Source organism: Euleptes europaea, chromosome 9 (assembly GCF_029931775.1).
Source record: "Euleptes europaea isolate rEulEur1 chromosome 9, rEulEur1.hap1, whole genome shotgun sequence".
NCBI classification, from domain to species: Eukaryota; Metazoa; Chordata; class Lepidosauria; order Squamata; family Sphaerodactylidae; genus Euleptes; species Euleptes europaea.
This window is the reverse complement of record NC_079320.1, coordinates 43,192,661-43,206,377: the sequence shown is the minus strand read 5'-3', so window position 1 is coordinate 43,206,377 and position 13,717 is coordinate 43,192,661. Positions and strand designations below refer to the sequence as shown.

Below are 13,717 nucleotides of genomic sequence, written 5' to 3'. Positions count from 1 at the left end.
GCTCCTGGAAAGACATAAGGAGAGGCTTCCTCACCATGCGCAGTAAAGCCTGATATTCCCTCAGCCAATTAGCTTCTGGGGGAAAAAAATTCCCTCTTACCCTTATCTGCTAATGACAAAGCTTACAGTGAGTCTGGAAATAAAGTTAGCATAGGATAAACCATGTGTGAGCCGATACAACTTTTAGGAAAGGCAGGCAAGTTTCAATAGAAGCCAAGTGGTATGACACGTGTAGCTTCATGGAAGGTTTAAAACCTCACCCCCCAGGCAACCCTACAGGATGTTTGCCATTTAGAAACTACCAGCAGAGATGGCTACATTCCTGTCCCTCTCTGCCCCTCCCTTCAGAGCAGTGTGAGTGCAATTTGTCTATCCTCATGTGGCCCATTACAACTACTGCTCTCTCCTTGCCAGTGTTGGCCCGGTGGGTTCCCATTCAAATATGTGAACTGCCATTTGCCACCCATTAGGCCTTTTCCCCCAAACCAGGATGATAAAATAATGGCTCCCAGAGGAGCTATTTGTTTGTAGCTTGATTGTCTCTTGCTGCTAAATTATTTAGGTACACTTCTAAAAACCAGAGCTGTTTAGAAACAGCTGTTGCCATCTCGGTTTTGCTCTTACCGTAGGATTCTTGTTTTGTTCTGAGTGTGAGATCACACTCTAAAATGTTGTTTTACAAATAAGTTTCTTTTGTCAAGATCGTCTATTTTGACCTGAAATCAAAACCCAGCGGAATTTCAGATCATATGTCCATTAATAGCAGCACAAGAATAACCCTTACCATGTAGGCAGTTTCTGTAGCTGACACATCCACCATAATAAATCATAATAGAACTGGTTGTTCTTTAAGATTATGAATAGGACACCTGATGCAGGGGGTATGAAAGTCACCTCCAACCATTGAAATAGAAATATTTTGTACAGTGTAGAATGGCGTTTTCATGATGTGTGTGTGTCCCAGCCAACTTATGGTGGCCCAGTTTATGGCAGCCAACTTATGGCAGCCCTGTAGGGTTTTCAAGGCAAGAGATGCTTGGAGGTGGTTTGCCATTGCCTGCCTCCATGTGGGATGAGAGAGTTCTGAGAGAACTGTGACTGGCCCACAGTCACCCAGCAGGCTTTCATGTGGAGGAGTGGGGAATTGAACCCGGTTCTCCAGATTAGAACCCCGCCGCTCTTAACCATGATCTTACCTTCTTGAATTTCTTGCACTTATTTGGTCTTCAAGCATTGCTAGTTTTAATTGAATGTTCCTGTTGCTGGTCTTTGTGCTTCACTAATGTGATTCAGTATCCAGAAATCACAATAAATTGGACTGAAGACTTCCATCATCATTCTTGGTGCATAGTGGATAGGGAAGAGGGAGGAAGCAAGTGACCTAGACAACTAATTGTGTTCATGCTTGTTCATGACAACCAGATCTGTACTGAATCTGTTGTCTAGTTTTGTCTTGCTTTTGAAGACCTGGGGAGCTGACAGATTTCCAGACTCAACACATTGTCTGTAATGCTTTCTTTCTGTTCCCTTGTACGACAAGCATGTTGGTTTTCCACAGAGCTGTCATAGAATTCTGTATCGCAGTGCAGGTGTTGGTTGGGTAAGCGTCACTATATACTCTGGGAGAAAGTCCTACTTCTCCAGCTTCTTCTGTGTACCCATCAGTCTAATTTCAACACATCAATACCAACCAGGGTGGTTAAGAGTTATGTGCATGTGGAATAGGACAGTGGAGCATTTAAGATTAAAGTGCACATTAGGCACATTATCTACAGCCATTTCTTTAAAAACTTTGTAATAAAAAAATGAACAACAGGTGAAAAGTAAATTTGGCAATGCGTAATTGCAAACCACAGTGAAGGGTGATGCACTGTGGTGTTCAAAGAACAAACTCCCATTTGGACGTTTTTATCAAAACTTGCCTGCTAATGCCCATATGACAGTATAAAAGTAAATTCTCACAGACAGCTTGCCTAAGTAGTGGTGGTGCGGCAAATGGGGGGGGGGGGGGGCAGCATTAGGACACCTTAAATATCTGATTGCACCAGAAGACGGAAACGTCAGTTTTTGGTAAAACATTTAATTGGGGGGGGGGGGAATCTTGAAATTAATCTTAAATGGTGTATGTTGTACCTTTTTGCCACAACTATTTAAGAGAGTTTACAGCTGTAGTGTGGAACTTTAATAAGTCTTTTTTGTTATCTTGAAGCAACTTCCTCCTCTTTCCTGTGCTGGAACTTTCCATATGCTTTCACTTGCAAAGAGCTCCTGCTAAAGATCAAAAGATTTCTGATATTGCCAAATATACACATGTGCAAGAATATGGATACCACATTATCCATAGTTTTGTGCTAATTGATAATAAATTATTAATGGTAACCAATTGCCCTTCTCTGTAACAAATGGTTATACAGAATATTTTGGATCCTCTTAATTATTTAAAATATTTTGGATCCTTTTAATTATAGTTCCCAAGGATGGCCTCAAAAGCCAAGCTGCGTTTGAAGAAATGAGGGCGAATTATATTAAAGAACTGAGGAAGATGGTAACTAAACATCCAAACAGTTCGGGGCAAAGCTGGCAGCGCTTTTACCAACTGACGAAACTCCTGGACTCCATTCATGATGTAAGTAATCAGCTTCAACAGCTGAAGTACATTGGCATTAAGATGTTGTATTAACACAAACGGTGAGATGGTACCTGCTTTCATGAGCAAGCTTGGAACACTGATGAGCCAGCGTGGTGCAGTGGTTAAGAGCGGTGGGTTGGAGTGGTGGACTCTGATCTGGAGAACTGGGATTGATTCCCCACTCCTCCACATGAGTGGCGGAGGCTAATCTGGTGATCTGGATTTGTTTCCCTGCTCCTACACGTGAAGCCAGCTGGGTGACCTTGGGCTAGTCACAGTTCTATTAAGAGCTCTCTCAGCCCCACCTCACAGGGTGTCTGTTGTGGGAAGGGGAAGGTGATTGTAAGCGGTTTGAGTCTTCCTTAAGTGGTAGAGAAAGTCGGCATATAAAAACCAATTCTTCTTCTGATGGTGGAACTAGATGCCACAATGGTCAAGGACAAAAGTAAACCCTTGTCTAGTTTCCCTGTAATGCAAGCCGAGGTAGCTCTGTGGTAGTCAGTATCATGGCTGAGGAAATACAGCTTACATCGTTCTCCTCCCCTCCATTTTATCCTCACAACAACCCTGCGAGGAAGGTTTAGAGTGAGAGTATGTGACTGGCTCAAGGTCACCCAGCAAACTTTCCACGGCATAGAAGGAATTCAGACCTGAGCCTCCAAGATTTACCACACTGGCTCTCATTTCGTTTTTTTTTTTTTTTAATTTTATGGAGAGAAAAGAAGGAACTGGATTTAAGGTTGATGGCTTCAGTGTTTTTTCTGTCATCAGCCTTGGAAGAAAACCAATATAGAAAATTTGAAGAAGAAATATATAGTTGGACATCCTGAATGAGATATGGCTCTTTTAAAAGATCTGCTTAAAAACTAGTGGGACCATTTGAGGTGTAATATTCTGCACACCAAAGTACTGGAATCTGATTTGGAGACATCAAATGGTTTAAACCAGACCTTGTCAGAAAGGAGAGGTCACAAACTGTGTTCAGACCCAACTTCTGAATCACTGCAAACCAATTTAATGGATTAGAATGCTATTGAAATGTAGGAATAAGATTAATCATTTACAGATTCTTTGTATGCATGACCAAATTTTCAGCTGTTATTATAATGCTATTTGTAATTCTCAGTGCCCTGTATCATGAGTAGGCTCAGTGCTGCTTGTGGAACCGTTGGAAACATGTTGATTTGTGAATAGTATCTTCAGTCTTTCGAAGAGATTGCAAATTGCTTTGAACCAGAATGAATGAGTCAATCATAAGAGAAACTTGGAGCTCATTTAGATATATTTTTGACATAATTCCCAGCTTGTTTTCTAGTGAGACTTTGGTTTCTTTATAGCATCTATTTTGTGGAACCACTACTTACAAGAGGACAGCCTGCAGTTATGCTTTTTAAAAGCTGTTAAATTGTATAGCAAAAACAAGCAAACTCCTGTACTCCATTCTTATGATGTAGCTGGGAAATACACTTTTGAAACGCTTGCTGTGCATAGAATCTTTGGCCTCAGTATGTGAGAGGCTGCATATAAATGTGCCTCTTTGTACTTGACTGGCTTATTTGTGAAGATGGAATATAGTATGGTGCATTTCAGGTCACATCCGTATGAGAACCTGAGGTCTGTTTACTGAACGTACATATGGAATTATTTGTCAAGTCATGTGCTGTTAATTAAAACACTGAAAAATCTCGGTAGGAGAGTATTATTAGTACCACAGTAACAGTTCATTCTTTAGCGACTAGCTTTTGCTTTTGGGGTGAGCGAGGAGGAAAGAGCTCTTTTTCTGTTCAGCATCATCTCGCTCTTCAGACCAGACTAGTTGAAGTATTTGGAGTGAAGTCCGTAGAATTCTGCTGAAGTTGGTGAAGACAGCATCACTTAAAATATTTCAGGTTAACTTCAGGTTAGCAGATAGCTTCTCTCTCTCAGAGAGATTTTGAAACCCATGCAAGTAATACAGTGAGATGCATTTTAAGAGTCTGAAATAATTACACTCTCCTTCTGTAACTGGACACATTTTAGAAATGCACCATCAAAAGCTGTTGGTGCACTGGCTTGATTAAAATGGGCCTGGAACATGTGCTGTTGGTCACTTGCACGTGTGGAAGGTGACACTTAAGAAGTGGACCAAAGGGAGAGCTTATTTAAGCATGGTATAGAGTCCATTAATAAGGCAGTGTCCACTTGGAAGGTCGCTTGGTTTGAAATCAAAATCTCCATGCATATGGGGGAAAAGGTAGCCTTCTAAAATAATAAAGGCCTGCTGGGTACATCAAATGCTTCTGAATAATAAATGTAAGGTTCTTCAGCTACCCTCGGCAATCCCAATAAGTCACTTGTTCAGACAGGTACATCAGAAGCAGGTAAACGTTTATTGAGGAGCACGTAGGAACATAGCATGAGCAATCCACGAGTTCAAAGCTGCTAATGGCGAACCAAACTACAAAGCATATCTTTAAGCACAGAGTCATCCCAGGTGCAGAAGCAGGCTGCCTGGGAATTAGGTGATAACGGAGCCTAGCAGGAAAGAGGAAGGGAGTAAGCCATAATACTGTAATGCTGTAAGTGCCTATATGAAGCTCAAGGCCAGAACAGAGGGAGGGGGAAGGAGTGGGGCAGCTTGACCCGTTCAGAGAAACTAAACGAAAGAATAATACTTGCACAGGAATTGGCCTAACTCATGTCAAGAGCCTGCCTGGACTCCTGGCAGGCTGAACAGCAGAACGAACTGACACACTTGAACAGAAATACGTATGACTCTGAAACAGAAATACTCATGACTCTGACAATAAAGACCCTTAGAAAAACTAAACTAATGCCTCATTCTCCTTAAACATTTGAACTGAGTGTGTGGCAACACTTCTGAGGACATAATGCCACACAGTGCTTGGTGGTTCCTACTAAACTTGTTGTCTAGCATAGTCTCAACGCCGTGTATAATAAAATGACACACTACTAAGCGCAGTAGCTATGGATTGACTCCACATCATGCAGATCAATAGCGAAGGGAAACGTTTTACATTGCTCAGTGGTTTTAGCTGGACATCTACCACATGGTGAACATATGTGCAGAAAGAAAAATGCCAAGAGCAGGAAAATTTTCCCTGACAGAACAGGTAGGCAAACAGGTATTCAATAGCATCAGCAACTTTATTCACAGATCCCCTAAGTACCAAAAGAAAAACAAAACAAAGCAATTATTGAACAGCTTGAATTCAGACATGCAGAGGTCACAGTGCTATTAAGCTGGATTTAAGCTTCTTTCGGTCCATTGAAGTCAGTGGGACTAACGCCTCATTTGTACTAGGAGCTCCTTACTGCAGCACCAGCTTAATAGTGTGAGGAAGAGGCTGTGTTGGGGCAGAGACGGATGCAAAACCAGCACTAAATCTCTTGTGTTGATACAACAAGACCTAGGCTTGGTTTTTAAATCATTTTAAATAAAACTGGCTTAACCAGTTTTGGGGTCCCTGTAAATAAAGAGAACAGTGCAAATAAAAACTACAAGTTGACCACTGTTTATAGTCACAACAACCGGAATCCTCTTTCCACCCATGAGGGAAACATTGCACGGTTTACATTAAAAATAAACCCTTTTTAAAAATCTTATTGCCCAGTTGGTCCGAGGTGCCTCGTTCGTGCATCAGAAGATTTATAAATGATCTTGACTGGAGATTCGAAACCTCAGAACTAGGAAATTATTCAGCCCTGTGATAGTAATCATAAAGAAGTGGAAAGTACTGGGACCACATCAACCTTTAGACCACATCAACCTTTAGATAGGAAATTCGGAAGACCCCTTTTGATTTCTGAAGAGACAGGGTTTTTCCTCATTAGCATCTCTCGCAGGGCAATGTTCATCTCATAAAATCATAATTATTAGGCACCAATTATTGTTATATTAAAAGTTATGACCTTGAATATGGTATGTACTTTGAGCACACTCTATATTTAATGCATGGAGCCCATTTCTGTCTCTTTAATTAGGTCAGATGCAAATAACAAATCACTGTAATCATTCGATAAGAAGAAAATACTAATCAATTACAGAATTTACTTTTCAGGCCAGGTTGGCTTGCTAGAAGGTTTGCTGACAGTACCATTTAAGGTACCTTTCTTGCATATTCAATAATTGCTGTCCATGGATATTAGGATGGATGTGCCATATAATGCAAACCGGAATACTAGCATAGTAGGGATTTAAAGCATAGTAGGGATTTTGCTATTGTTATTAGGTGACCTTGGTGATTGCTAAAGATCAATAGGAAATATTATATTCTATTATCTTTAAATAAGCAAATCATACCAAATTATTCATTTTTACCATTATTTCCTAAATATACTGCTGCCCTAAATGAGCATTTTAAAAAGTTCTAGCCAGATGAAGCAACCCCAAAATACTATAAATCTTACTCCAGTTTTCTGCCTAATGTACTCATTTATCACTATATAGAATAAATAGGAGAGAGGCTAGAAAAAAGCCCAGAAAGAAAAGATTAGGTGATTGAGGAGATGAGAATGAATTTGATCAGGAAGAGTTTAACTGACTCTTCAGGCCCAGCACCGCATCCTCCATTTCTTCCCAGGCAATTTGGACAAAAATTGATTCCACATTTCCCATCATATCTCTACAACAAAGGGGAGGGGTTTCTGGGAGGGAAAATATGGAATATTTCCGAGGCAGCATTGGCCTCATATTCTCCCTGGGTCTTGTCCATTGTTTTTATTCCTTTACTCAAGATTACATTTATTTATGCCAAATTATTTATCCTCGCCCTATTTTTGCCCGGTGGCATTAAGTTGTTTTAAGCCTTCATGCAGACGCCTGTGATATAGCTTTTGACAAAAGTCAGTAGTTTAGACAGCTGGTTTAAGAGGGAATTATAATAACAGGTCATATAAATTTTATATTTGACATGATTAAATTTAAAAAACTGTCTTCATCGTCTGTTTAGCAAATAGCATCTTCTGCTTTTTAAAAGGCCTTTATTTCTAGTCCCATCTCAAGGATTCAAATAATGCACAAGCTGTTTTAAGCCCACATGAATGGGTAAATCTCAGTGGAGAACCCATCCTTATATCCTTAGAGTGTCAACATCTGATATAGTATGAATTGCATAAGAAGCGTTAGATGTACTCTGCAAAAAAATTCTTGTGTGTTGTTGATTGAACCGGGATTTCAAATATGATTCATTATGTATTTGGGCCTAATGATCTTTGGAGGCCCTGCTACTGTCTGTCGCCCCAACCATTTGAGGCTAGATGGGTGATGACCCAAGAAAGGGCTTTCTCCATCATGGCACCAAAACTCTGGAACTCTGTCACTAGAGAGATTAATCTTTCTCCTTTTTGTTTGGCATTACCCAGTATGGGGTATTCGTTTGGTTTTCTCCTTGGTTCTGGTGCTGTTATGTTTATGTATTTTATTGAATTATTTAATAGTTTTAAATGTTTTTAATTTTTCAAATGTTCAGTGTCTTATGTTTGCTGCCCTAGGGACCCTAATTGGGTGGCGTAAAAATGTCTTAAAGAAAGAAGATTTTGAACAAATTATTGGAATGTTTATTTTTAATTTAGGTGGAAGCATTTCCCAACCATTTAGGTTACGCAAAAAGCTGTAATATTTTAAAAATCAACATGCTACCAGCAGTGATAGTGATGTTTCACCCTAGATTTGTAATGACCTTATTTGATAGTGACCATAAACTGTATGAAATCTCTGTTTTGCAGGAGGATATTTTGTGATCAAAATGTAGCTGGATTTTTATATGAATATTCCATTTTATTATCCCCAGCTTTAGGATTATACTGAATGGCTCTCTATTATAAATAATTCAGTTGTGATGAGCTGTGGGGGGGTTTTACCTGTGCAGTGTGACATTCAGTAGTGAATAATTTTAAAAGTAGTTTAAGTAGCCTTAAACTGTAGGTTTAAGTAGCCTAATAAATGTAAAAGGAATAGTTTTAGGACAATTAAGCCCAAATTACCTACTAGGCATCTAAAGTTGTTGCTTTTTGCCATCAAGTCACATCCTACTTATGGCGACCCCCTGTGGGGTTTTCAAGGCGTTCCGAGGTGGTTTGCCATTGCCTGCCTCCGGGTCACGACCTTAGTATTCCTTGGAGGGCTCCCATTCAAATACTTGCCAGGGCCGACCCTGCTTAGCTTCTGAGATCTGACAAGATCAGGCTAGCTTGGGCTATCCGGGTCAGGGCTATCCAGGTCATAGCATTATTTATCCTCCAAAAACGAAAGCTGGAAGAATCTATTATAATAGGAGGCCTGTTGAGTTTGTTACAATAGGAGATCTATTGAATTTGAAGATTCCATTTGTTTCATATTTCTGTTACATAATCAAAACATGCCTCAGTCTAGAGAAACCATTCTTCTAGCTCATTGGTTAGTGGGATGTAACCACAACCACTTTTTCTTGATTGGAGCCGTTTTATTGGTACGTCCACATTGGAAGAAACATGCATACTGGAACTCAGACATAACATGGGAAATCTGCAAACATTTTCCTGTTTTATTTTTAATTTAGAACAGCCGCAGCCCAAAATGGATTGTGGACACTGCGTTGGGAGAAGATGGTCTAACCATTTTTTATGTATTGTTGTTTTTCTCACAAGCTGCTATTAGTTCTGTGAGGGGGAAATACAGGTGCCTGTATTTTTTTCTTCTTCTGCAGCACTAACTACAGATTTGGAATATGGAAAACCAGGGAAGCTCCCCCATGCCTGATTTTAAATTAAAGGTTTCAGATCGGCTCACTGATATCCCGCATCGTATCTGCTTTAGCCTTAAGGGTCTATGTTTATTATACTGTTTATGATTTATGTTATATAAATCCTTTCCACACCCATTTTTCATGCTCACATTTCCTGATTTTTTCTCGTGTTCCTTTTCAGCTTGTTAGCGATTTGTTGGAATTCTGTTTCTACACCTTCCGGGAGTCCCAAGCTCTGAAAGTGGAGTTTCCAGCCATGCTGGTAGAAATCATCAGTGATCAGTTGCCCAAGGTGGAATCTGGAAATGCCAAGCCCCTCTACTTCCACAGGAAGTGACAGATGTCTTAATGGAAAAAAAAAGAAAACTTTGCCTTAAGTTTCCCTGTGCTATTCTACACCCATGAAGGACCCAAGAAACCACATTTAAAATGTGCTATACAAAAATTGTTCAAAAGTCTGACTAGTCTAAAAACCATAGGAAGGGTTTGGAGGCTGGAAAGAAGTTTATGTGAACTTGACGAAGTCGTCAAGATGGTTAAAGAACTATTACCGTACTCCCAATACACCAACATTTAGGAAAACAAATATGTTCCTGTTCCTCTGGATGAAAAGCCATATCTAGTCAAATAACTCTTTGATTTTGATATTTTAAGAGATGAACATTTTAAATATGCCATGTAGTTTCTGGTATTGTTTGCTTGTTTCAAAAGGGTTCAAGGACTAAGATGAACTTTTAAAAGCTTACCGTTGGTTTGCACATAAAACAAAGTCAATATGGGGCATTAATTCTTGTACTATATACATGCATTCACACACACACAGACAAAAAACAACACCCAACAACCCTGGATGTGTAAAATAAATAATGAAACATTTGGTGTGGAATAATCTTGGTATCTCTACCTGCGGCATTTGTTATCCCATATTATCCATCATAAAATGATCTACACTGTGTTAAGTGTTCATTTATTATTTAACTTGAAAGGATAAGATGTTAAAACAAATGCCTCTGTTTCAGTTTATGGTATCTATTGTGCTGGCTTTACCAATAATTTTTCGCAGTCTTTTGCTGTACTGTACATGGCTGTATGTATAAATTGAAGGACCTGAAAAAAATGGTATAAGGAACTTTTGTAAATGAGACCGAAAAATCTTTAATGGTTAATAGGATGAATGGAAAAGTATTTTTGGAAGAATTCTATTTTGCTGGAGACTATTTAATTACTCTTTTTGTCTAAACACAAGGTAATTTTTTTTGTAAAGTGAATTGTTCTGCATGCATAATGAACCGTTTACAGTGTATTTAAGAAAGGGAAAGCTGTGCCTTTTAGCATCATATCTAATTTCCCATCTGACAGTCTGTTGTAAATAACCACCCGTAACCATTTTCAGTTTTTATTTTGCATTCTTTTTCTATATGTTTTCATCCATATTTTCCTTTTCCTCAGCATTTATCTGCTGCTTTTCCATGGCTCGAGCATGCTAAGCTTTGCTTCGTGCCTCTAGCTAGATTTGCAGATAAACGTACATTTCATCTACCAAGATAAACTCCATAGGGCACAATCCTTCCAGAAGAAGTCCTGCACCAGCCCCACTGGTGTGAACACAGTTGTGTAAGAGTACAGTCCTTCTGTCATTTTAAGAGAGAGCTTGTGCGAGACAGCTTCTTCACAGGCTGTGCCCAGAGTCCCCTCCAAGACTTGCCAGTTCCAGTATGAAGTGAGGTTATGCCTGCTGCTCTGATTTACTCAAAGGCCATAGTCCAGCGCACAGGCAGATTTAGCCCACTGGTTTCAGTGGGAATTTTTTGGCACCTAACGCTATGCTAGATTGTGGCCAAAGAGATAAAGATAAATATATATTTTAAATGTCATCCCTTGTTTTCCTTTTACTATTTGGAATGTATGTAAATTACAAGAATTGAGATAATAAATCCTAATATGAAAAATTATGTTCTTCTAGGAAAAGATAATATTTTATCACGTTCTAGGTAGAGTTGGATTTACATACGTGATTGGGGGATGCTGTGGACAGATTTGGATAGGGTTTTACACCTAGATACAAAACCAATTTATTTACATTTATATCCCACTGATTTTAGTACCATTTACATGCATGTAATTGCGTTTAGGATTGCCACCTCAATATAGTCAAGTAATAGTAATTCTTTAACACTTTTACAAGTTGGCCGTAAAAACAGAACTAACAAACACTGACATGATTTCCCCCCCTAATCTTACTGATCTGGATATTTTTATAAGGACATTTATGGGCTGAGATTATAAGGATGGGTCTATATTTTACGAATACCTTGGATCATAAACCACAAAAACTCTTCCTATGATCACTGATAACCGAATTACCATTTAAAGGGGGGGGGGGAATTGTCAGTTATAATTTTATGAACCTGTGTCCAGGCAGAGGTTTAGGATGGGCAGCTTGATCTTAAGGATGGGATGGTTCTGTAGTACCCGGGAATGGTGTAGCCATGCTGCCTCCAAAGTGGCCTGCTGTAGAGCACATTTTTGAAAGAAACCCCATAGAACTTTATGGAGTTCCACGGGGCTACGTCTGTCTTTTTGCAGGCGTAACTCGGTGTTCCCGGTCCAAAAGGGCTTTGAGAGCTGACTAACATCAGCTCCGCCCCTGGGAATGCCCTCATCGATGCTGGTGCAAGGCCTTGTGCTGGATAAACGCTGCTGGGGAGGCTGTGCTGGCGCCCGAGCCTCGTGTTGCTGCATAAGTGCTCCTGAGCCAGTGTTCGTGCCCACTTACTGGCGCAAGTGGCACTTACGCCAGCATAGGGGTCACGCTGCCTCCTGAGCAGCTCCGGCCCCCTTCTTCAAGATTGCTTGGTAAATTGCAAATATGCAAAAGTCTTCACTAAAGCTGGCTTCCCAAGAACTTCATGAGATATGCTCAAAGCCTAACCTGCTTTTTCCACTGAAGAACATATCCCCACAAAGTATCACAAACTGCTTTTGAAGTACCTGCACTTTCCAAAATGATTTCCCATACAGGAGGGAGGAGTCCTTCTTCAAGAAATAAAAGCCCAAAGTCTCCTAGGCTCATAAAACTAGTTGTGTGATTCGCCGAATTCCATCTTCAGTTCCCCAGAATGAGACATGCATCAGATTCAGAAAGGTGAAATGTTTTTGCATTAAGTAGTAAGATGCAAACTTTTTAAAAATTACATGCCTTACTGAATGGGGCATCTGCATAAGGCTATACTGGGAAAGGATCAATATATACAATTAGACATGCATATTTTATTTACAGTTTTAGAACGCTAATTCACAAATCAGCTCCTTTGATCTGCACAGAAATATAAAAGCCACACTTCTGAAGTGATTGAAAATACACAGCATGCAGACTGGATGTTTATAGTTCTCACAAATGTCCCTTTCATTTACTTTTAAATAAACCACACTGAAATTGGACTTTTGGATTATCCAGGTTTATGGTAAATGCAGTACACTGCTGCTTTTTTATTAACAAAGTTACTGAATTTTTTTCTATCTCTAAGTAACTTTGACTGATAAAAATACTAAAGCCATATTCTTTTTTAAAAAGAAAATCCACTGTTGGATGGTTGTCGCAATTCACATTGTTGTCTGTTTGCTCTTTTTTTTTTTTTTTTTGTACCTTATTGCATTTAATCTTGGTTTGGTACAAATCATAATTCACGGAAATGTCATATAATTAAACACTAAATTAGTTTTAAAAACAATTTATATCTTTATGCAAAATATATGTCTGTCTTTGCAAATAATTGTAAACAGATTATAATAAATCCTTTACTTTAATCACCTGTTTATGAAACCATTGATTATTGCTTAGAAAATCATTAAAACGTTTAAATTTTAAAAATGGAAAATATCAGGAGTACATTGTACTTAGAATGAAATAGGCATCTGTCTCCTGCAAAATAAGATAAACTAAACTTCAAAATGTCTTTTTTTTTCAAATCGTAAATTGTGTTGATTGAGTGTAATGATTTTGTGGCAATGACTGAAGATATACAGCAAGAACATTGTATTCATAAGTAAAAAATGTAAAATAGTTTTAATTTGCTGCAGTGGGTATCTCAAGAATAATATTGCATTGCAGTGTGTAACCCTTTTGTTGCACAGAACAAAACAGAAAAAGGACTAAAAGCTTGCAATATCAAAACCTTAATAAAATATACTTTATAACCAATAATGCAAAAATCTAATTCACAGGGTGGTATTTTCACTGACTTTTTAAAAACAATACCTTTATGAATTTAAACCATTCTACATTTAATGCACTTTTAATTGTCTATTAAATATGTGACTTTGAGAGAGAGCGAGAGAGAGAGAGAGAGAATGGGAGAAGCGG

The 13,717-nt window shown here is 39.0% G+C and overlaps 1 protein-coding gene across 2 annotated transcripts in view; it reads left to right on the top strand.

The window, feature by feature from the left end:
* Positions 1-10,750, top strand: part of NR3C2 (nuclear receptor subfamily 3 group C member 2) — a 145,736-nt gene extending 134,986 nt beyond the window's left edge. For both annotated transcript variants that reach the window (XM_056855208.1, XM_056855207.1), the window contains exons 8-9: positions 2,469-2,626; positions 9,536-10,750. In XM_056855208.1, coding sequence (XP_056711186.1) covers positions 2,469-2,626; positions 9,536-9,691 — 314 coding nt within the window. In that variant the 3' untranslated portion in view covers positions 9,692-10,750. The remainder of the gene's footprint in view (positions 1-2,468; positions 2,627-9,535) is intronic.
* Positions 10,751-13,717: the final 2,967 nt, after the last annotated feature.